The sequence below is a fragment of the Silurus meridionalis genome, chromosome 9 (genome assembly GCF_014805685.1).
Source record: "Silurus meridionalis isolate SWU-2019-XX chromosome 9, ASM1480568v1, whole genome shotgun sequence".
Classification (NCBI taxonomy): domain Eukaryota; kingdom Metazoa; phylum Chordata; class Actinopteri; order Siluriformes; family Siluridae; genus Silurus; species Silurus meridionalis.
In genome coordinates, this window is record NC_060892.1 from 11,892,579 (window position 1) to 11,915,018 (window position 22,440).

Sequence of the window (22,440 nt, forward strand, 5' to 3'; positions counted from 1 at the left end):
GGTGACAGTTGCAGTTGCTTTAAGGCAGAAAGTATGGGTTAATGAGTGGGCTGAGACTACAGGCATGCTGACCTTGTTTCAGCAGCATGGCTTGGTTTGAGGCATAATTAGCTTTTAGACTCTCATTCGCTGTCCCTCAATCCTTAGCCTTAGTCTCAGCTCTGTACTGCATTAAAGCAAATGTTCCAGGGGAACGAATGTATAATGAAATCAGATCATAATCTCTTTCACTGTAAAAGGAATGCAAATTGCTAAAAGATTCTAGCTCCAGGTAAGGTGACAAAATGTCAGCTTCTTTAAGAAGTTACTTTCTCTAAGACTCACTGTAAAAACTGCCAATGTCTATAGCAGGAAGGTTGATTATTGGGTTAGTGGCTTGTTTGGGCAAAGGGATAAAGAGATGCACTGTTTGGTTGGTAGGCTGGTTATTTAGATTAAAGACTGTTAGATAGATAGATGAATAGATTACTGGATGGATAAAGAAATGGGTGCAAGGGTGAATATAGTTCTGGATGGTTGGTTGGTTGAATGAAAAGATTATTGAGTTGAGTTGAGTTGAGTTAATTAGTTGATTGGTTAGTGGTTGAATGGATTTTGCATTTGTTTATCAGATGAATAGATAAATTAAGTATTAACTGGATGGCTGGCTAGATAAACTAATGTATGTATGTATGTATGTATGTATGTACAGTAACTGCAAACTTACAGTATAAAGCATGAGAGTTTGGTAGGCTGGTTAATTGATTGATTGATCTTAGTGGTGAATTGATGGATAGATGGATGGATGGATGGAAGGAGGAATGGATGAATGTGTGCATAGATAGTTAATTGGTCAGCAATGTATATGTATGGATGAATGAAGAACTGTTTGGATACACGGATGGATGGATGCATGGATGGATGGATGGATGGATGGATAGATGGACTGATTTCATACATAAATAGTGGATGGATGTGTGTTTATTGGTTAATCGATGGATTGATAAATAAAGGAATAGCTGCTTTGTTGGTTGGATGGGTGGACAGCATGAGTACATGCATATACAGTTTTTTTAATGAATGGATGAATAGATAAATATATAGACCTCATATAATCAGGTTTGTATTCATCTCTATTTCTTTAGACTGAGCCTCAGCCTGGATTCCTCACTCAAGTGATTGTGGGGGGTTAAGAAATGATGGAAGGGCTTTGAGTCCTTGATTGCGAAATCAGAGCACAAACAAGAGGCTTCACAAGGCTCGACTACAAAGGCCTAGGAAAGAACCCTACCCCCTCTTCTACCCCCTAATGGGAACTGTGGAGTGGGGTTGGAAGGAGGTGAGCTAGGGGCCTCCTGTTACTCTTTGAGTTGGCGGCGAGTTTGTAATACATCCTATAAAAGAACAAGCTGGGATGTCATCAGTGATAGAGTTTTGCTCTTTATTGAAAAAGAGGAATTAGATTCCTCATAGATGTGAGCACTGCACTTTGTGTTACTGTCCTACGCTCTAAACAAAAAGTAGGCGTTTGCTTATTGGCTCAGTGCTCTATTCTTACTAGGATTTATGAAAGTTTATTCTGAACATGACTGTGTCTCATACATTCAAAACCCAATTTATTATGTTATGAAAGAACTTCTGTAATTCTGCAACATCACTCATAGGAAGGCTGCATGCCAACCTACACTGTAACAGAACATAGTCTGTTAATGAATATGTAATATTTCACCATGTTGCAATTCACACCACTTAGACACAGTTTACATTGGTTAAGGATCTGAAAGAATGTTACATCTACATTATCTAAAAGCACAGTGTTAAAGGGTTACAATACAGTTCTAAACTAATACAAATAAATCCAGTTGAAAATGCGAGCGTTTTATCCCAGTGCAGTATTTTGAACTTGGAAAAAATACTAAGACTTCTTTTGGGATGAACTCTCTCTGTCTTGAAGTGACATCACTCTCTTCACTTCAGCAGACTCGTGCCACAGGAAGTCCTGGCACCTCACTTGAGTGCCACTGGGTATTTTGACTTCCTTTGCATCTGCAAGCCTCTCGACAGCGGCCTGCTGCAGGTTGGGGGGAGCCATAGCCGTCACGCTCTGTTACAAAGAGTTTCATTCATCAAAGTGGGCTTTTTTTGGTCAGCCAAGAGGGTAAAGAATTACTCAAAGCAATTCTTTCAGCAAGTCTCCTTCTACTTCAGAGAGCTTATGCTGCTGGAGAAGTTCCAGTAATGTTATTGAGATAAACTGCACAACAGCTTTGTCTTCTTCTTTTTTTCTTAATCTACTATAAACAGGAGTTGGACCAAATTTGCATTGTGGCTCTTCATTACCAAATAGATTGTACTGGTCAAGAAGAAAGAAATTAAATACAAGGAATTTATTATCAAGTGGTGCAAATCTTAAGCACACGTTCCTTTGTTCGCTTTTTTGATGTTTCCTCTATTTTGTTCTTTACTATGTGATCAAATGCACTCTGAAAACGTTTCTCTCGCCATTAGCTCACTGATCACAAAGGGTTTTTTTTTTAAAAAGCACAGTGTTCATTAATATGGGGTTATCTGTGTATCTGTAGTTATGATGGAAAAATAACTAACTAACCCTGACCCTAGACTACTAGTGAAAATGTATAAAAGAGTCTCTTTTGTACTCTGTTTTTTCTGAGAAAAATCTCATTTACAAATAAAAACTTCATTTACCAACTGAAAAGCTGTCCATTTTAGATGAAAACCTGCCAGTTATTTCTATTATTTCTGCTAGATAAAATAAACTTTTTAATATTCCTTACAAACCAGAGCTTCACTAGGCTTTTCTTTTATAACTTCATATACAATCTTGTACTCATGGATCATTAATAAATATGAAAGGAAGAAGCTGGAGGGCTTTTGAAATCTCCAAAGAGCGCAGAAAACCCTCAGGCTTGCTCGCCTCTTCATGAAGCACAGCTTTCGGAAATAACAAATGTCCACCCAATTGCAAAAAGAAGGCCCTGAATTAGCATAATATCAAATATCCCTGTAATAACTACCTTCCATCCCTTCTTTTAGATAAATGTATGAAGATAAATTGCTACACTGGTTTTGCATTTTCTTCACAGCGGTGCCCTGATTCGCCGGGGAGCCTGGTGGGTAGGATGGCTAAAATCACATGTCATCAAGATGGAGAACTTTAAGAGGGAGGATAAAATGGATTTCGAGGACCTGGGGTCTCGTCCCAGATCTAAACACACCAGCCCACGGCATGCGGTGCCAGGCTTTTTACTCCTCTCACTTTTATTTAACACCTTCAAGGATCTGTGTTAGGAATAATCACGCAATGCTCACGAGGTCAGAACTTTGGAAACCGCCTGGTGTGGGTGAATTTCATAAATAAATAAAAAGTAGACTAAGAAGTAGATAAGTGACTATAAGTAAACACACCTCGATCATCGCTTTTATTATTTGACTATGAGTAGACTTCACTGGCTTTACTGGTAGGGTCAAGCTTTATCATGCTGAGTAAAAGAATATACAAATGTACTTTTACTTTGTTACATCATTAGATTTCTGAGCTGTTTCTTCTTGCCCATTACTTTGTACTTGTGAAAGGGGTTGAGTGCAGTCCTTATCAGACTTTTATTTTTATTTTATACAAAGTAATATCTAAAGAATAAAATTTATAGAATGTTGTTATAGAAATATTATCACTAATTACAGTGGTGTGATGTCCCAAGCAAAAGAAACCTGTTATAGTACAACAATTTGGCAAGAATTGTGAAAAAAATGTCCTCACTTTTTTTTTGTAATTAATAAAGAAATTAATTAAAATAATAAATTAATTGTTACATTCCAGAGATACTCTATCCAGAAACTTCACCATAATAAAAAATTAAACTTTTTTCCACCAGCGAATCCCCTGTATAGGTTGTAGCTATAGAAACATTTACATAATAAACAATTGTGAAATATAAACCTCTGAATGAACCTAGTCCTTGGTTGTTTTGTGATATGTTGCCTCAACATTGTACTGAGCAGGTCTCTGTAGCAAAAACATGCTACAGACAATGCATCATAAATTTTTTTACAGTTTCAGCTTTCAACCAGGACCAGTTTTCGAAGTGCAACAATAAGCAGAGCTCTTTTAAGAATATGTGAAGAAGACCTGACTAAGAATATAACACTCAGACGTATGCAAACTCGACTCAGTCATAGCAAACCAGGATTCCCAAAAAAAGCACACTGCCTGTTGACCTACAAGGATGGGTTTATTTTTCCACTAAAACGTCATAGCGTATATTGACCGTGACCCTGACCTGAGTGTCGGGTAACTGTGGGTAGTGTGTGGGCATTGCTGTGGTGGACTGGCAGTGTGCCAAGCATCCCTCTTGTGCCCATCTTGTGCAACTTGGAGTGTTGCTTTAGCTGGGCTGTGGTGCGAGTAAACGCTAAACGGCAACCATGGGTAAAGCAGTCTTTCGTTTAAGGTCCTGAGAAAAGAAATAGCAGTTCATAATTGTCACGTTCTTTTTTTAACTCTCATCCTGTTGTATGGGCTACCACTTTACTCAAGTGGAAATACAATCAAGTTGAGTTCTTATATGTAATTATCAAATTCTGAGCTACTATACAGCAAACAAACGTGGAAAACACTGATTATGCAGTAATACCAGTAAATAATAAGCAAGCACTTTTGCTTTGTAAGTTTCTGTAATTTTCATCTCCTACTGACAAATCTTCGCTGAGCTCAGGCCGACCTGGAAATGTTATATGAAAGGGTGCTGAAAAAACTAAAGTAAATGTTTAGTATCTGCAGGATTGTTAAACAAAAAGGGTGCCATAATGGAAGACAGAAGTAATTTTACTTAACTGACCTCAAGAAAAGGCATTGTTATGCTATAGAGTGCTACAAAATGTTATGAGTTAGATACACAAATAATTTATAGACATCTGATTCCAGTAGACAAAAGTGGTAATGACTTATTCACTACTTTGTCAATTCGGCCAACACTAGCAAATCAAACACATCGGTGAGCTCATGTATGCCAAAAAGTGCAAATGGTTCCAAGCATGATTTGTTTGGTTTGTTTCACCTAATTTAGAGAAAAAAACATATTACCATTTACCTCCCAGGCTAGTAGTTAGTGTGTGATTAGGAGAGATGGCTAATAGGTGTTAACTGACCAATATAGGGGTAAATTGATTTATTAAATCCAAAATATCTAAAAACAAACAAAAAAAAAACAACAACAAAAAAAACCCCTGCATCATGCAGAATTTATCAAAAAGAACCAGTACATTAACGGAATTACAAAAAGAAATCTTCCTTTGAATACACATACACGTTTAATATACTTGCAGTTTCCAATTCTGGATTTCTGTAATTTAGTTTGCTTGATAAATTCTCTGAAAGCAACTGCTACTTTTAATCTGAAAAAGCAAAAGCCTGAAAGCGAGAAGCTGCCTGTTCACTGAAAATCAGCCAAAAGCCATAAGCTTTCCAGGCATATTTTTTTCTACCTTGGATCTGACCCTTTTAAAAGTGTTTTAATTGGCATAAAAAGAGATGTAATATCTTATCCTAAATATCATGGTGCTGCTCAGTTCATTAAGGCCACTAGCTTTGCCAAAGCCACAATTATTTGGAGCTTTTAAAGCACTGACATGTAAAAACCACAAAAACCTGTCAAGGTCCTGGCTCTGCCCAGGCAAACTTCAGGCAGGAAATATGCTGTTTCCCTCTAGTATGGTTATAGTCCTGGATCATGCACCTCCCTTTTTCTTGGGTTTCCTTTAGAAGAAACTTTAATGTAGGATTTCTAAAAATGGCCTCAAGGCCACACAGTAGAGAGCACACCCAGGACATGAAGCCACAGCTAGCATGGCAGTGGTGTATGGTACATATTTTAAGCCAGACTGGAGCATTGAGGCATTGGGTAAGAGTCAGGCTTACAGTGCCAAAGATGACAGTCTTATAGACTGCACTGGCGCACAATGGTACATTTTTCTAGACTCGAGAGCCCAGAGGGATTTTTGAGGACTGTAAAACATGCTAAAATGCATGTCTTGATCTTTGACTGTCAATGAAAACCTATTAAAACCATTTGCCTTAATATTTGACTATAGCAAATCAAGTAAATGCTGTAAATGATTTCCTTTATCTTATGACCTGTTAGGCTAGGTAAGTTTTATTTTGGAAGAAAGGACAATGTAATCACCAGAGTATTTCTGGTATTATCTTTCCCAAGTCATTTTCAAATAGACAGATTGGACTGCATTTGATCTTTTATGAAATGACCAGCAGAAATATTCTCAGGAAACCTACAATTATACATACACTTTTTCTACAGCATAAGGACACTCCAGGTAAAACTCACCCCGTTCTGTCATCTCCCACCAAAATCAAAAGTACTGGTTAAGTTCAAAATGCAGATTGGAAATCATGAGTTTGAATCCTGTCAATGCCACAGCCATCCATGGCTGGTACCCAAGGGAGCAAAAATATCCATGCTCTTAAAAATGCTCAGTCTTACCTGTCAATCACAAGGATGCTAAGGAAACATGGGATCTCATGGAAGAGTGCAAAAAGCAATTTCTTCTAAGCATTTTATGATGGACTGTGATGCAGCAAAAGACCCTACTAGTATGTGGAAATTGTAGGGGACCAGATTAGGGACGAAATGGATGAAAATAAAGAACAATAAAATACATATATTTTTAAAGGACTTCCTGGTTTTAAGTAAAAAGAAAGTTAATGTTACTAGCAGAGGTGCATACTTCTTACACATTGCGGTCATGCAAAATACAAATTATCATACCAATTTCATTATTTGGCCACACATCCTACAACGAGCACTTCACAAAGGGTCAAACAATGAGTTTGAATTGAAATGCCTATATAATAACTTTGCATGGTTTTCTTTCATTTTATTGCAATGCGTACATCTTGGACACACTCTGGTTGGATATTCTATATAAATTGTCAGTAAACATTACAAATGCCGTCTGGCAACATTGCTTAACAGACACGTGTCCAGCAATGTTTTTTTTTTTCATTTTGAATAGCACTTTAGCTAAATCATTGTGAACCTTTTTTTTCCGGCTTGATGACTTTGGGTTTAGAGGCAGAGAAACACGGTACATGCTGAGTTTTCCTACCACATCATAGACAGATGTGTCTGTGGCCTCAAAGAGACATTGTTTAGGCTTGGCCTGTAGACTCTCTACTGTGCCAGGGTAACACACACCAACTTTTACACACACACACAAACACACAAACACACACAAACACACACACACACACACACACACACACACACACACACACACACACACACACACACATACACTGTGTTCGTTCCTTTTCAGCCGCCTTACCCGCCCATGGATCTGTTTGTTATTATTTGCTTAATCCACATGCTCTTTGGCTGCAGTGTCAGACAGAGCATCACCAAAGCATGAGCTAAACAAGATCAGCTAAACATACTTGCCAACAAAAACGTGGACTGTATTCCTTTGCAGGAAGACAGCAGAAGAAAAAGGCTGAGAAGCAATATTGTTCATTGTGTTTGGGGTTTAACAATATGATAAATTCATATCATATTTGGGCTTTCATGAAGTAAAGAATTATTCACTTGAAGACTTGATGTAAGAAAGTAACAATGACAGCAACAGTGGCAGAATTCTTATTAACACCATGGTGTTCTAAAAATGTGCTTCATTATACAACATTTAGTTTAAGCTAAAACAATTAAGCTAAAATTTGTTCACTCAAAAAAATGCTGACTCTGAAGATTCTTTCCACATTTGTTGAATAAATATCTTACGATAGCTATATACTAATAAATTTGTATAAAATATTTAATTCATTCAGTGATTTGAAGCAGCCAAAAAAAATGTATGATACAAATTATAATGTTATGCTTTGACAGTATGTGATACTGAGATTTTGTATTGTGTTAGGTTTAAAATATGGGATAGACAGGCAAATATTTTTTTACAAGCATTATTACTGGCAAATTGGGAGGAAAGTGGAGAGAAAAAGTTTGACAGAAAACAAAGAATTCACACAAAAAAGAATTGCATAAAAGTAATAAATAAATGACTGGACACAAATCACAAAGTTGTCTGTAAAGACAAAATTGTTCATTGGGAAAACTAGAGGTATTTGTTTACTGACTAGTGACAAATATCGATTTACTGGTTTATCTTCATTGCAAATATTGATACTAAAATAGTAAATCCCCTCCTAAACAACACTATATCATCACATCCCTAATGCCAGAAGAAAAATATAACTAGAACTAAAAATTTGTCAGTTTTTAATACCATAAGTCCCTGAGAAAACAAAGAAAAGCTCTCCTGTTGAGACATGCTTAGATTTATAGACTGTAGACACAGCAAAAAAATTTTATCCTCACATACTGCAAAGGAGGCCTGAGAATCTCTCCACGCCTGTGCTTAAAGGAGGGGTGTGTGCACTAAAGAGGCCTTTCAAATCTCTCTCTCTTGCTCTCTCTCTCTCACACACACACACACACACACACACACACACACACACACACACACACGCACGCAGGTATCTGCACATAGGGGTAATTTGCAGTTGCGAACGCAGGCCAGTCAGGGATAAATAGACCCATGCTGAGAGCAATGTGCTGTTACTGGAAGGAGGGAAGCAGAAAGAAAAGAGAGGGTGGGAGGAAAAAGAGCGGGAGAGAATAAGGAAGTTTGCATTGATGCCCCAGAGCATTTCATCTATTGCTGGAGCTTCTCTGCAACACTTGTAAATCAGAAGGAATGTGTTGTTTTTTAGCCAAGTTGTGCTTCGGAGGGGGAGATTTACGTCTCCAGACGTCGTCCAGAGCTTATTATTATATTAACTAAAAGCTTTGATGCCTGAATCAAGTGTTCCATTGCAACACGTAATATCAGATTATATTTAATTACAGAGCCTTGCATGCTAGCACAGCTGTTGTGTAGCAAAGCTGCCTCTTTGTAGGTCTGACTTACAGCAGATTACAGCATACACTAACTGGAATTTTTTTTTAAAGGAATCAGATTACACAGTTATTATAAGAAGAACGGGCCACGTTTGTAGGTTTTTTATCCTCATATACAGTTTTGTGGTAGAGAATTTTATTTTCTGGTCAACCGGAACCCATTAAGACATTTGTACATGCGAATACAATTTTTATTGGATTTAATTAGATTTCACAAGCCATAACAAATCATATTTTCATGACTTGAATTGTGTAAATTGTTCAATGCTTATTCTGGTTTCTCATAAAAAATATGACTGATCTTTGCACGTACTGTATAAAAAAAATGTATAAAGAACAAAAGAAACAAAAAAACATGATTAATGTCTGCGTTTTTAATGGTATCTAGGCCATTCGTTCTCAGACTCCTTTTAAATGACTGCATTCACACACTAGAAAAAACTTAATCGTTCCTTGCAAAAAGAAAAAAGAAAAGAAAAACCTTGGGTATCTACAGCCGATTTTTATCCGGCAATCAACGTGGCCCAGGCTATAAATAGACCGGAAAATGAGCAGGCGTCCTGCTTTCACTTAGCATTGTATATCTAATCTCTGGCTTTCGTCAGGCCTGAGACGAAGTTACGATTAAAGAGAAGAAGGCTTCTTCTTCTAAAGCCATCAAGTCAAATGTTTACAAAGAGCTCCTTTAGATGCAAGTTGCACAGCCATTACTACGAGTGCAGAGAGTGTTCCCATGTGAGGGGAAAATGAAAATAATTGCCCAGGCTTTTACAAGTCTGTGTAGCAGCCTGTATTTACACAGCATATGGCAGCCCATATGATTCATGCAGACCCTAGGATACAGTCTGGGATAAAGTTTCATATAGGGCAGCTCAAAACCAACCGGACATGGCTAGTATTAGTCATTTCCTTTAAAAAAAAAAAATGTCCTCAAGAAGGTTGACTCCAAGAGCTGTGAGTGAAGATTCCAGATAGATTCCAGACATCTGCAGAAATAGGTTTTACCCAGTGAACAGTGCAGTAACCAACACTTTTTTTTACAGGAGCTGTTAGCAATCAAGAGTTAAGAGAAAGGGGGTACCATCATCTGTGTGGTTTTTAGACACTTCACACATCAGTTTCATCTGTATATAGTGCACTACAGTATTTTCCCTACTTGAATTCTTACACAATTTATTTATTCATTTTTGATTCAAGCTTTGCTCATTATTATTATTTTAATTATTAATTATTATTAGTGATTTAATGCATGGTTTATTAATTTTCCTGTGGTTTATTTTACAAATGGTTCATCATTTATTGGTTACACATTATTCTGAATTAATTATTTTGTTCTTTTTCTGCACGCAATCGCTTCCTCTTTATAAATAATTTTAAAGATTTATATTATATACACATTTATTTATGATTCATTTACACATCATTCAATTACACATTATTCATTTAATTTTTTTTTTACATTCATATAATGACAGTTTTTTCCCTGTTAATAAATTACTTTAAAAAAACATTTTAAATACATGATTGAGTTATTTCACCATGTTTTTTCCATATTCTTGATTCTTGATACATTTAAGTTGGTGTAATTCTTTTAAACATCGCTAATTTATTTTTACATGGTGTTATTATATTACGTATTATTTACATGACCTTACATGTCTTTACTGTGTGCTTCTTCAAACATTGTCACAAGTAATCACACACTACTTTTATGATCATGTGAAAAGCTTATGATCTAAATGTTTATAGATTTTTCCATAAAGGGAGAGAGAGAAAGAGAGAGAGAGAGAGAGAGAGAGAGAGAGAGAGAGAGAGAGAGAGAGAGAGAGAAAGAGATAACTTCTGTTTTTAGCAAGACCTTTTCTATAAGGAGCCTCATTTAGAGCAAGCGAGTAAAAAAAAAAAAGGGGGGGGGGGGGAGAAATTCCCTTTCCAGGAAGATTAGTAGCCTTGCTTTTGCAGTAAGATGTGGACGGCAAGCTTTTTCGGCCACATTTTTCTCTGTCGTGGCGATGACCCTAGGGCCGTTCCCTAGGCAGCTTGGGACTCGCCTCCGTCAATTATTCACTGTCGCCACTGAGACTTCATCCAGTTGATAAAGGAAATTGTCCTTATCGCTAACCAGCCTCTCTTAAAGCACTATTTACACAACCAGGCCCTCAACCATCCATCCAGCTCCCTTTCTCTCTCTCTTTCTCTCATTCCACCTTGCTATCTTAACCACTCTTACTCTTTTGCTTCACTACAGGAATCAGTGGACGGTTTGAATAATGCATAGTGTTATGTAGCTGATTTTGGATAAGAGGCTCGCTTAAATAATTATCTTTTGCACACAGCTTTCTTCTCTCTACCTCTAATCTTCCTGTCTGACATGTCAAGTCGATTTCCTTGCTAATGTGGCAAAATAGATTATCAAACATTTAATTTCTTTGTCATAATGTAGACCGCTAGTGAGATATTCTCATGTGGTGTGTCCTGAGCACCTTAAGCTAGGTCTTTCAGCATGCGTGACCCGACTTAACAGAAACAGTGTTTCAGCTTGGCCTATCCATCTTCCTCCTGCTTGACACACACTTTGGCCATGATATATTTCAGAAGGCACCAAACCCAGTTAATCAAGTTATTACCAGCCAACACACACTATATACAGCAAACCATTAGGCCTGAAGCAAAGTGAGAAAATTTGAAAAACTTCCATGTCTTTCTATAAGTTTCAAATTTTCAACACAGTATATTTAAAAAAAAGTTATTTAATTTATGTAACTTTGTAATCTTCTAATAAAATATTAAAAAAAAGTTACAATGTCTTTTTTTTCTTGGAAGCCACATGATAGAAATGAGTAATGTTACTCTATAAATTAAAAATGTATAGAAAGATTTTCTTTGTCATAACTAAATTGTTAAGTGTTGTAACATGAGAGGAATATAACGCTTCAGGACTTGTTATATCATACATTGTATATGTTTAAAGTTACATATCATTATATGAAAACAGAAAATGCAACTTGAAACCTCAAAATGCAACATCACATTTACTCACGACTTTTCTTTTCCTGAAAACCTTTACCCCTGACTAATACAAAGCAGTCACACTGGAGACTCCTTCCATAAAAGTCAAATGAATCTTTTTCTACCATGTTGTAAAGAAGTTTTAAAAGGCTACCAAGAACATTAATGAATCAACAAATTCTAACCAATCCGAACTAAAAACTAAGCAGCACTATAGTATAAGGCTATTGTGATATTATATTGGTTTCATAACTGCAGAGAAATAAAGCCAGTTCAATCAGACATATTCTGCATTTCTAAATCCACCCAGACCCTTAGCCTTAGAGCTGAGCTCATTGTTATGATGAGAGGACATCCGCATTTGTTTTCCTCTTCAGACAGATGCTCGCTGTCAAAACAGTTTGGCCCACTCGTTTAGCTTCATTAATGAAGAGCAATTGACGGCACATTGCTGAGGGAGATTGAGGCCTGTTCATTGTAGCTCTTAACTGAAGTAGGCCAGACCACACTCTTATAAACCCTACACAAGACGTGCCACTTTATAGCTGTCTCTCTCATAACCTATTTAACTTAAAAAATTCCTTTCTCTTGGATCCGGGATTCCACCCCAAAATCCAGTAAAACCTGTTACTTAGTCTTTTTTGCTTTCACTTTTACACAATGTGACTTGCACTCGCTTTATTATACAAGCTCACATTTCCATAGAAGGCTAACAGAAAAAACAAGACCTGGCCTCATAACATAAAACAAATAGCTGGCCCTGTGATAAATGGTTCTATTAGCAATCCAGATTGTTAAACCCAGATATAAAGGAGTGGAGGGCAAAGGGGGTCCCATTTATTTTCCCCTCACTCGGCATACGTCAAGTGCTGCAAATAGTTTTTTCTTTATGTGTAAATAACATTAAAGTCAGCATTAGCATGTTCTCTGATAGAAAGTAAATTGTTAAGAATAAATAACATTGGACAGGAGGTGTAAACCAGAGAGGGGGTTTAATAGAAACAGCCAGGCCATGCTCCGAGGTGGGTATGACTTAGGTGACGAGAAGCCTGCAGCCCATTGTAAACCACACGCTGACAATAAAGCGGCATAACAGGGCCATATATTAAAAGCGGTCTGCTCAGCTCTAGGTTCAAGGACCTCGTCTCTAAGTCCCTGCATATTCACTTATCAGCGTCTGCGAGCCGGAATAATAATACGGATTACTGTGATAAGTAATTGGCCTGTCGTGGCATGTTGGCACACAGCTGAGGCTCTTTAGCGCTCGGAAGCTACGGACCGAGGCACTATTGGCTGACCCATGGGCTCTCTGTCTAGTTAGATTGCAGCACAGCAATTCTTCCTCTCTGGAAAGAGGGCCAATAGGGGTCAGAGAAAACAGGGGCAGCACTTGGGCCATCCAAGCCTAGCTACTGCTTGGGTGTAATTTAAAAGTGCAGCAACTTTCAACTTTTTCTGAATGAGACAAGACCAAGAAATTAAACTTTGCTCGGTGCAATTTCAAGCAATCAATCCATGCACAACAAAAACACCACCTCTCTCTCTCAGACACATATACATACACACTTGTTCATTCTTTCTCCTGTTTCTTTTTTCCGTCATTCTGCTGGAACCCCAACAGTGCCTGTTTGATAGTGCTATGCTTCATGCCAAATCAGCGTGCACACACTGTCCTCTTACCCCTGTCTTTTGCATAGATGTCAAAAAATTAAGACACATGGATAGACTATACTTTAAATATTGAGTGTAACGTGTCTGAAGAGTCATGACAAAGATTAAAATTCTGTGTTTTAGTAAAGATGTTTGACCAAGTCTCAAGTTTGTAGAACTATAACTATACTTGATCACAGTTCTTCAAAATAAAATGGCTTTAAATCTGATTATTCACCATTATATTTCAAAGGGTGAAAAGGCTACTCTAAAATTAAAGTATATTTGTGCCTGTATCTGTGTTCTTGTAATTGACTGGCATCTCATTTTGGGTGTGTCAATGCCCATGCCCGTTTTCCATTATCCACCCAGAACTGGATAATGTGGTTATTGAAAAAGAATGAATGACATAAGCCAATTTTGTCTAAAGTTGATTTTTAGATGTTGTCATGTTCCCTCCATCTGCCTTGCCTATCAGCTTCCTTAATTATAATCCATGTTATCTGAATCAGAGTTCTACTTTTAGTTTTAGTTTGGTTTTATTCAGTGTCACACTGTCCCAATTTAACCAGAAGAAAAAAATCCTACAAAGAAAAGCATAATCAAATGGTCATGCACAAATCACTTTCTTCTCTCGCTCAGGCAGTTTTAAACCAGATTTTTTTTTTCAAAACTAGTGTCTGGTTTCTGCAATGAACATCAACCTGGAGAAAAATGCACCAAGAAGCCTACACAGTTTGCACCAGGAGAATTCCTGAGGGGTTTTTTTTCATGCTCGTGTTTATCGTGAAAATGCTAACTGAAATTACATACATTGCTGTAAAATGTAAATCCATATCAGTGTGAAATCCATCGCTAAATAATGGCCTGAGCATGAGGGTTAAACCCCCTCTGCACCCCTCCAAGAGGGGATTAGCTATAACGGAGCTAAGTTCACAGCAGAATCCCCACTTCACTGAGACCATTTACACACATGTCCTCAGCATCTGGGTCTGAATCGACTTCATTCAGCCGCACCAGTCAGACTTAATAAGCAGGCCAGATCATATTTATATTATGACTTCAGCTTAAGGCATGATCAAGTGTCATTTTAATTACTGTTAGCTCAGATTAGAAAATGATAGCTTTTTTAACAAGATATTCATTATGAAAGGGATTCAATGCTTAATACACATCTGTAAAAACAGATTCCTTTCCTTTTTAAGAGGAAATAGTTTTCTAATAGTTAGTGAATTTAAACAAAGCTGTGTATTGAAACCTAAAAAACTCACCTGCAGTTATTTGCTCAGAATATAGCAACCTTCAGGAATACTGATGACTTTAATATAAATCAAGTCATACTTTCTACTGTGAGAGGAAGTTCTATAGGTAGGCAGAATTTTTGAGAAGCATGTCTGTGCCAATTTACAGCTTAAATTTTAAGTTACAGACAATTTAAAGTTACAGCTGTCCTGTACGATAAATATTTACATAGCAGTCCTGAAAGTCCTGAATGAGATATCTTTTCTGTTTAAGTGCTGGCTAATAAGAACACATACAGGTAAGCATGGGGAAATAATTGTGTAATGATTTTGTCAACTGTGATAAGTATTTTGGCAAATATTGCAGTATTAAAATGTTCTTTGATGCCTATAAATGTGACAAGATGTCTACATGAAACAGGTGAAAGAAATGTTTCAAAATTATGAATAAAATAAAACAAAGCTCGCTGTAGAAAAAAGATTGATGATGCAGTCATACAGCATGAAGTTAAGTGTCCACATGGAATATTTGTAAAAAAATTCATGGCTTACCTTTTAGTTTTTTTTTATTAATTAATAAAAAATGATATTGTGTTTTCATCCTTACAAATTTATATTTAACGCTGTAGAACATCAATGTGACACGTTAGTTAGTGTTATTAATTAAAAACAGTTGTTAGAGATGTTAGAGATCCAGAAAATGCAAATCCCTCTTTTTTGTAAGTGGAAAACTTACTACTTCTTCTTTTGGCTTCGCCCATTAGGGGTTACCACAGCGGATCATCCTTTTCCATACCCCCGTGTCCTCTACATCTGCCTCTTTCAAATCAACTACCTGCATGTCTTCCCTCACCACATCAATAAACCTCCTCCTTGGCCTTCATCTTTTCCTCCTTGCTGGTGGCTCCATCCTTAGCATTCTACTGCCGATATACCCCATGTCCCTCCTCTGCACATGTCCAAACCATCTCAGTCTCGCCTCCCTCAACCTTGTCTCCAAAACGTCCTACATGCGTTGTCCCTCTAATAAATTAATTTCTAATCCTGTCCATCCTCGTCACTCCGAACAAAAACCTTAACATCTTCAGCTCTGCTACCTCCAGCTCCGTCTCCAGCCTTTTACTCAATGCCACTGCCTCTAAACCATACAACATAGCAGGTCTCACAACAGTCCTATAAACTTTCCCTTTCACTCTTGCAGATACTCTTCTATCACAAATCACCCCGGCCACTCTTCTCCACCCACTTCACCCTACCTGCACTCTTTTCTTTACTTCCCTAACACACTCTCATTACTTTGCACTGTTGACCCCAGGTACCTCAACTCCTCCACCTTCTCCACCTCTTCTCCCTGCACCCGCGCCACTCCACTGCCCTCCCTCTCATTCACAATCATGTACTCTGTCTTACTCTTACTGACTTTCATTCCCCTTATCTCCAGCGCATACCTCCACCTCTCCAGGCTCTTCTCAACCTGCTCCCTACTCTCACCACAAATAACAATATCATCTGCAAACATCATAGTTCAGGGAGACTCCTGTCTGACCTCATCCGTCTACCTGTCCATCACCACTGCAAACACGAAAGGGCTCAGAGCCGATCCTTGATGCAGTCTGTCATTCCTACTGCACTTCACTGCTGTCACACTGTCCTCATACATGTCCTGCACCACCCTCACATACTTCTCTGATACACCTGACTTCCTCATACAATACCACAAGTCCTCTCTTGGCACCCTGTCATACGCTTTCTCTAAATCCACAAACACACAATGCAACACTGGAGACTCCTTTCATAATTGTTAAATAAACACCTATTTACTGAAGACTTCACTATAATCAATATTAATTTAGTTTTCTTTGTATAAATGTTTAAGAAATATTTTTTTTATTTTAATCATATAATATAAACCTGAGATTTCATGTATAGTTTAAGTTTAAGTTTATTTTATTTGTATAGTGTTTTTCACAATAGACATTGTCTCAAAGCAGCTTCACAGAAATTAAGAATTAAAGTGAATTATGTGTATATGTCCCTGATGAGCAGCCTGGGGTGACTGTGGCAAGGAAAAACTCCCTTTGGATGAATGAGGAAGAAACTTCAAAAGGGGAACCCATCCTCATTTAGGTCATATCAAGGGTGTGATTATAAATCTTAAAACAATACAAAAACACTGGAGAGTGAGAACTACCATGAATATCGAAGTGTGTGTGATTATGAGTAATGTCCTTTCTACAGTCTTATAGACTTTGTATATCTGGCTTTCAGAGCTGCTGTTATGGAAAATTAATCAACAGTTACCCAGACACAATCAAGAATCCAGAAGCACTACTGTGTGAATATGTTTACTGATCCATTCTTAATATTCATATGCTGCTAAATTGCATTGCTAATTTGTCAAAATTGCATAAATGGTATTTCCATATCAAATAGAGATCACTTTGTCAGACTTGGGATGTCTGCATCCACTGCCCTTCTGACTAATTTATAACATTTACACTCTGGAGGTAAGAAAAGGCCCTTCAGCCTTATTATTAGTTGCTTTCATCACTTGCCTTTACTCTAACCCCCCTGACATGCTCTCTTTCTATCTTTTTCACTCTTGAGTTCTTGATACTTCACATGAGGAGAAATCCTATCTATGCATTAAAAAAAACTTTTAAATCTGTTATTACTGCTCATTTTTGGCAAATTCTAACATTTAAAATCGTATGTGCTGATTATTATTCTACAATACTATTTTTACCAACCTTGCTTTAACTGTAATAGACTTAGTGAGGGATTTAATCCAATACTGCAGAATATATACCACTAGGTTTTTTCAATAAATGTGTCTAATATTACTTTTTTATATAAGTAACACCATCAAGCTCCCATGATGACACTGTGTGGTCCATTGCAAAATTTATTACATATTGCTCAGTCAATTTTCTTCTCTTTATAATGGCTTGACATCAAGCAACGAGAGGTTCCCGGGCACAATTTCCATTTCAAAGGTAACCCTCAACTGGCATCTGTGTCAATCCGACAAGGACTGTGTTGTCCACTGCTCAGGATTTCGTTTTACTAATTTATAACATTTATACTCTGGAGGTATGAACAAGCCTTTTCAAGCTCATTATCTGTCGCTTTTATCACTTTCTTGCTGACATGCTCCCCTTTTCTCATTCTTTTCCATGCTCTCCTGTTTTCCGCTCTTTCCCTCCCTTCACTAAGTTTCATTAACCTCAACACAATTGCTTCTGCTTCTCACACCACCTGTCTGTTACACTGTGCCCTTGCTGCTTTACATTCTCTCATTATTAACACTCATGACCTGTTCGTTTCAGGCTCTATGTAGCACATTATTTTTTTGGCCCTTTTAATTATAGGACAAATGTTCTATGTAGAATCTTAAAGCAGAGAGTTTTCCCTTTTAGAAATGGTTTAAATGGAACCCATTTAAAAAAGGGAACAATTAATATTAAAAAATGGGTGTATGCATGTTAATAATAATAATAATTATATAATTTTATATATATATATATATATATATATATATATATATATATATATATATATATAGTGCAACTGTATATTATCTTGCAATAAAATAATAGTTATATTAAAACATACCAGTGATATGTATTCATCTAAACAAAAAGCAACAAGCACAAACCATTTAACTATTCAGTCATTGTTGAGCACATAAAACATCACCACAATGAAAGGAAAAAGAAAAAGCAAAGAGTAAAGTTAATAGTAGAGTTAAATAGAGGTCAGGTGAGAGAGATATGGAAGTGTACCTCTGCTAAGGAGGGTCGGTGAGGGCTTTTTGGGCAGTTCGCTGAAACCATGGGCATCCAGTCCAGCTGTTTTGCACTCTTTTTTCTCAGCAGCTGTGGGGACACTGGTCTCCATTATGAAGGATTCTGTTGGAGTAGAAAAAAGAGAGATGAGTTAGGATGCATCAAGAAAGAACTAGTAAGACTGTGGACATGCCACTACCATTCGTTCCCAACAGAGGGCATTCTGAGCAAGTTTTCTCTTCATAAAGCAGATGAGCCATCATGTGGATTAACAAATAGACTTCACCTCACATTCTTCACATCACACTCTCTGAGCATTTATGTAAAGCTCACAGTGGAATGCTTTGCTTGATGCAGAATCATTCATAGCACTTTCCATCTGAGTGAGTGAGTGAGTGAGTGAGTGAGTGAGTGATTGAGTGAGTGAGTGTGTGTGTGTGTGTGTGTGTGTAACACTACATTGATGTTCTCTTAACAGAAATTATTTTCCACAATAGTAGATAATAAATTAAAGTTAGACACTCCTGGGTAAAAAAGGGGGCAGGGCTTAAAATGGCAAAACTATTTTAATATATGTAAGGAGAAATAATTGGTCAAAATATTAGCAGGAATTAAACGAACTCCATATGAGCTTAATGGGCTCCTTCAGGTGTAGCATAGAGAGACATCCTTTATGTGAAAAAAATTCCCAAAAGATATTTATGGATATTTATTAGCTTTTCCTCACTTCACTGCAACAAACATAAATAGCAAATGGTGGCAGAGGTATCAAAAGTATATTTGTTTTTGTAATTTTCTGATTAATAATGAGGTGTTTAGCTAAATATTAGCAAATTTGGACTTAACCTAGGTTTTGGCCATGAATACATGTATTGTAATTCATGTTTTGTGATCTTTGTATTGAATGAATAGAACATTGTATGACTAATGTTTTGCTTTACTATATTTAAAAACAAAAATCACCCCAGTATTACTTCATGTTAATTATAACGTAATGTGTGTTAATGATATTCTTGTTCTTAAATTTTTTGCCCTCTATCATTTTTATTTGAAATGATTAGTTTGTAGTAATAATATTTAATTTTATAAAAAATATAATTGAAGCGACAGTTTTCTACATCTTAAGCTTGGGTCGTCCTGGTCACAGCAACCAAATGGTGCACAAGGATTACATCTTTCTGCTGTATGACTCAATACCATGTCCTGGCTGCCAGCCTCTATGACGGCTTTATTCGTTTACTCACTCATCCATCTCTTATCTCTCGCTTTTTTCACTCAAGGTAAGCCGATTAAGGGAGTTGCCACACTTGCGCACTTCGATGGCATCTGTTTCGGTTTTTGCTCAGCCAAGACTGTCCCTGGATGGGCAAATTTTTGCGTTTTAGTTGCAATCATTATTTTTTTGATTATCCAGGTAATTAAACACAATTAATAAGGCAAAAACTGTTTTGTGTTTTTTTATCTGTTAATTTATTCAATTTTAGGGTTTGTTTGTATGTTATTACATTTTAACAAAATGTTTGTATGTTTCTTTTTTGTTACAGTAATATGCATATATGATCCATAATAGTAGTTTAACTACTAGTAGCCTTCCTATTTATGTTATTTATCTGTTTATTTGTTTGCTTGTTCCTCATCAGTTGGTCATTTAAATGTACATTTTTGAATATTCTTAATGAATTATTCTGTAAATAATGTCTTAATTTGCAAATGATGCAATAATTTAAGCCACGGTCAAATTCTCTTCCGCACTTATTATGCACCTGTGTCTTTGTGACAGGTTTTAAAGACGATAACAGAGATCGTCATCTCCAAGACTACAACAGCTGCCTCACACTCTGCTGCCAAATCCGTCACAGAAAAGAAACGTGCAGCAAATCCTGTAATGTGTTTATGAGACTCGGCCATCACTTTGATCATTTATCATGCATCAGAATAACACAATCATCCCATAAAATCCATCTTTTGGGTTTCTTGGCTTGGGATCTTCCTAACATTGGCCGAACAATATGATGACCACACTCTTGAGCTATGTTGTTTGATTGACAGCTGAGTTATATCTAAACTATGCATTTTTATCTAAACTATGTGTAAGCCGTAACTGCTTTGCTTATCTAGGTGTTAAAAAAGAAGACATTTAGCAGGCTAACACCTCATTTTAACCTTAAAACCAGGCTTTTTTTTCAGACAGAGTGCCTGAAAAGGCATTTTGCTTTTTTCCTAAATCATTATCTCAAAATCCCCCACACAGATCAGGACCCCATGGAGCCATCCTGGGCCACCAGTGTGACATGACAGGATAGTACAGGTGTCAAAGACCAAACAGACAGATGGCCACGAGAGCAAACAGGTAACAACAGGCACTTTTTTCTCTCTATTCTGTCAATGGTCAGCTGCCAAGAGCTGGAGAGGAAGAGTGAGGAAGGAAGAAGAGGCAGGAGGCAGGACAAAGAAGGGCTAATCCCTGATCAAAACCTCCTACGTCTCCCTAAGACAGAGTTCATCACAGTTCAGATGAGAGATTTGCCACGACCCGACGTGAAAGATGCTGTCGTAAAGACAGAGTATTACTCCACAGTTCAATAAGAGATGTGCTTCTATAAAGATAAACACGCAAAGCAGTGAATACAAATACTGAATGAAAGAATATTCATGAGTCTAGAACAGATTTTAGAACAGTTGTAATAATTGAAATCTGATCTACACACTAAGGAAAAGTGGAATAAACTTATAATTAACATTGCTAATAAAATAAAGTTAGGGTGGCAGTTGATCCAGAACCTATCCTGGGAACACTGAGCATCTGGCAGGAATGCATTCTGGATGAAATTTCAGTTCATTGCCAAAAGGACTTTCTTAGTTTTAATTTTTATTTTGTTCCAGTGGAATACCAATATCTGGTTCAAAATATAAACGTCATTGTGGCATTTTTTTGTGACTGATGAGCTTTATATATTTATCTATACATATATATAATTTTTTATGTCCCATGGGATCCCAATCCCATTGCTTTAACAAAAGTCTAAACCAGATGCTTTATAAACTTGTCTTAAAAAATTTACCTGAGCTTAGGATTGAACAAGGGACCCTCGAGATGTCCAATTGTGCCAATAGGTAAGAAATGAATTTCTTTAAAAAAAAAAAAAACAATGGTTATGATACCTGTTGTATCATAATTGAGGTGGTAGCTCAGTGGTTAAGGCATTGGACTTTGGATTGGAAGATCACAAGTTCAAATCCCACCACCAAGCTGCCACTCCTGGGCCCTTGAGCAAGGCCCTTAACCCTCCCCTTCTCAATTGTGAGTCACTCTGGATAAAGGCGTCTGCCAAATGCCGTAAATGTACTAAAATGCACTAATGTATAACAGACTATAAAAAAATGTGTCCTCTTGTACTCAGAAGATAAGAAAGAGGTTTTGTGCTTTCACTTTATTTCTTTCTAAATGGTCAAAGATTTAAATAATACACACAAAGAGTAAAGAATCTAGGGATTCAAACTACAATCTATAACCTCTATTCACACACGAGCCATTCAGCTGTACACGGCCTGAGGCTTCCCAATCATGGCGCTATTTCTTTTCCAATCTCAGCTCTTGAATACATGAAAAGAGGTGCGAAAGGGTCTGACGGACAGGCCTGTGTGCTCTTTGGCGCAACAGCGATGGCCTGCTGTCTTTGAAGAGATTTAACAGGTGTGAGGGTGCGGATGTGCTCCAGCGGCGTTGTACTTGTCGCATCAGAGGCCTCATTAGGAGTCTAGGAGCGGCCTAAAGACTTTTCTCTTTTT

The 22,440-nt window shown here is 37.2% G+C and overlaps 1 protein-coding gene and 1 long non-coding RNA gene across 2 annotated transcripts in view; one reads left to right on the plus strand and one right to left on the minus strand.

Annotated features, from left to right (window-relative positions):
* The window catches only part of gli2b (GLI family zinc finger 2b), a 73,862-nt gene that overhangs the window by 39,976 nt on the left and 11,446 nt on the right, over nucleotides 1-22,440 (minus strand). The window contains exon 2 of the mRNA XM_046857512.1: nucleotides 18,649-18,774. Within this exon, the coding sequence (XP_046713468.1) occupies nucleotides 18,649-18,763 (115 nt within the window). The 5' untranslated portion in view covers nucleotides 18,764-18,774. The remainder of the gene's footprint in view (nucleotides 1-18,648; nucleotides 18,775-22,440) is intronic.
* On the plus strand, nucleotides 66-2,296 carry LOC124391134. Its single transcript, XR_006926911.1, has 3 exons — nucleotides 66-271; nucleotides 1,125-1,318; nucleotides 1,957-2,296. It is a non-coding gene; the product is annotated as an uncharacterized LOC124391134 (long non-coding RNA).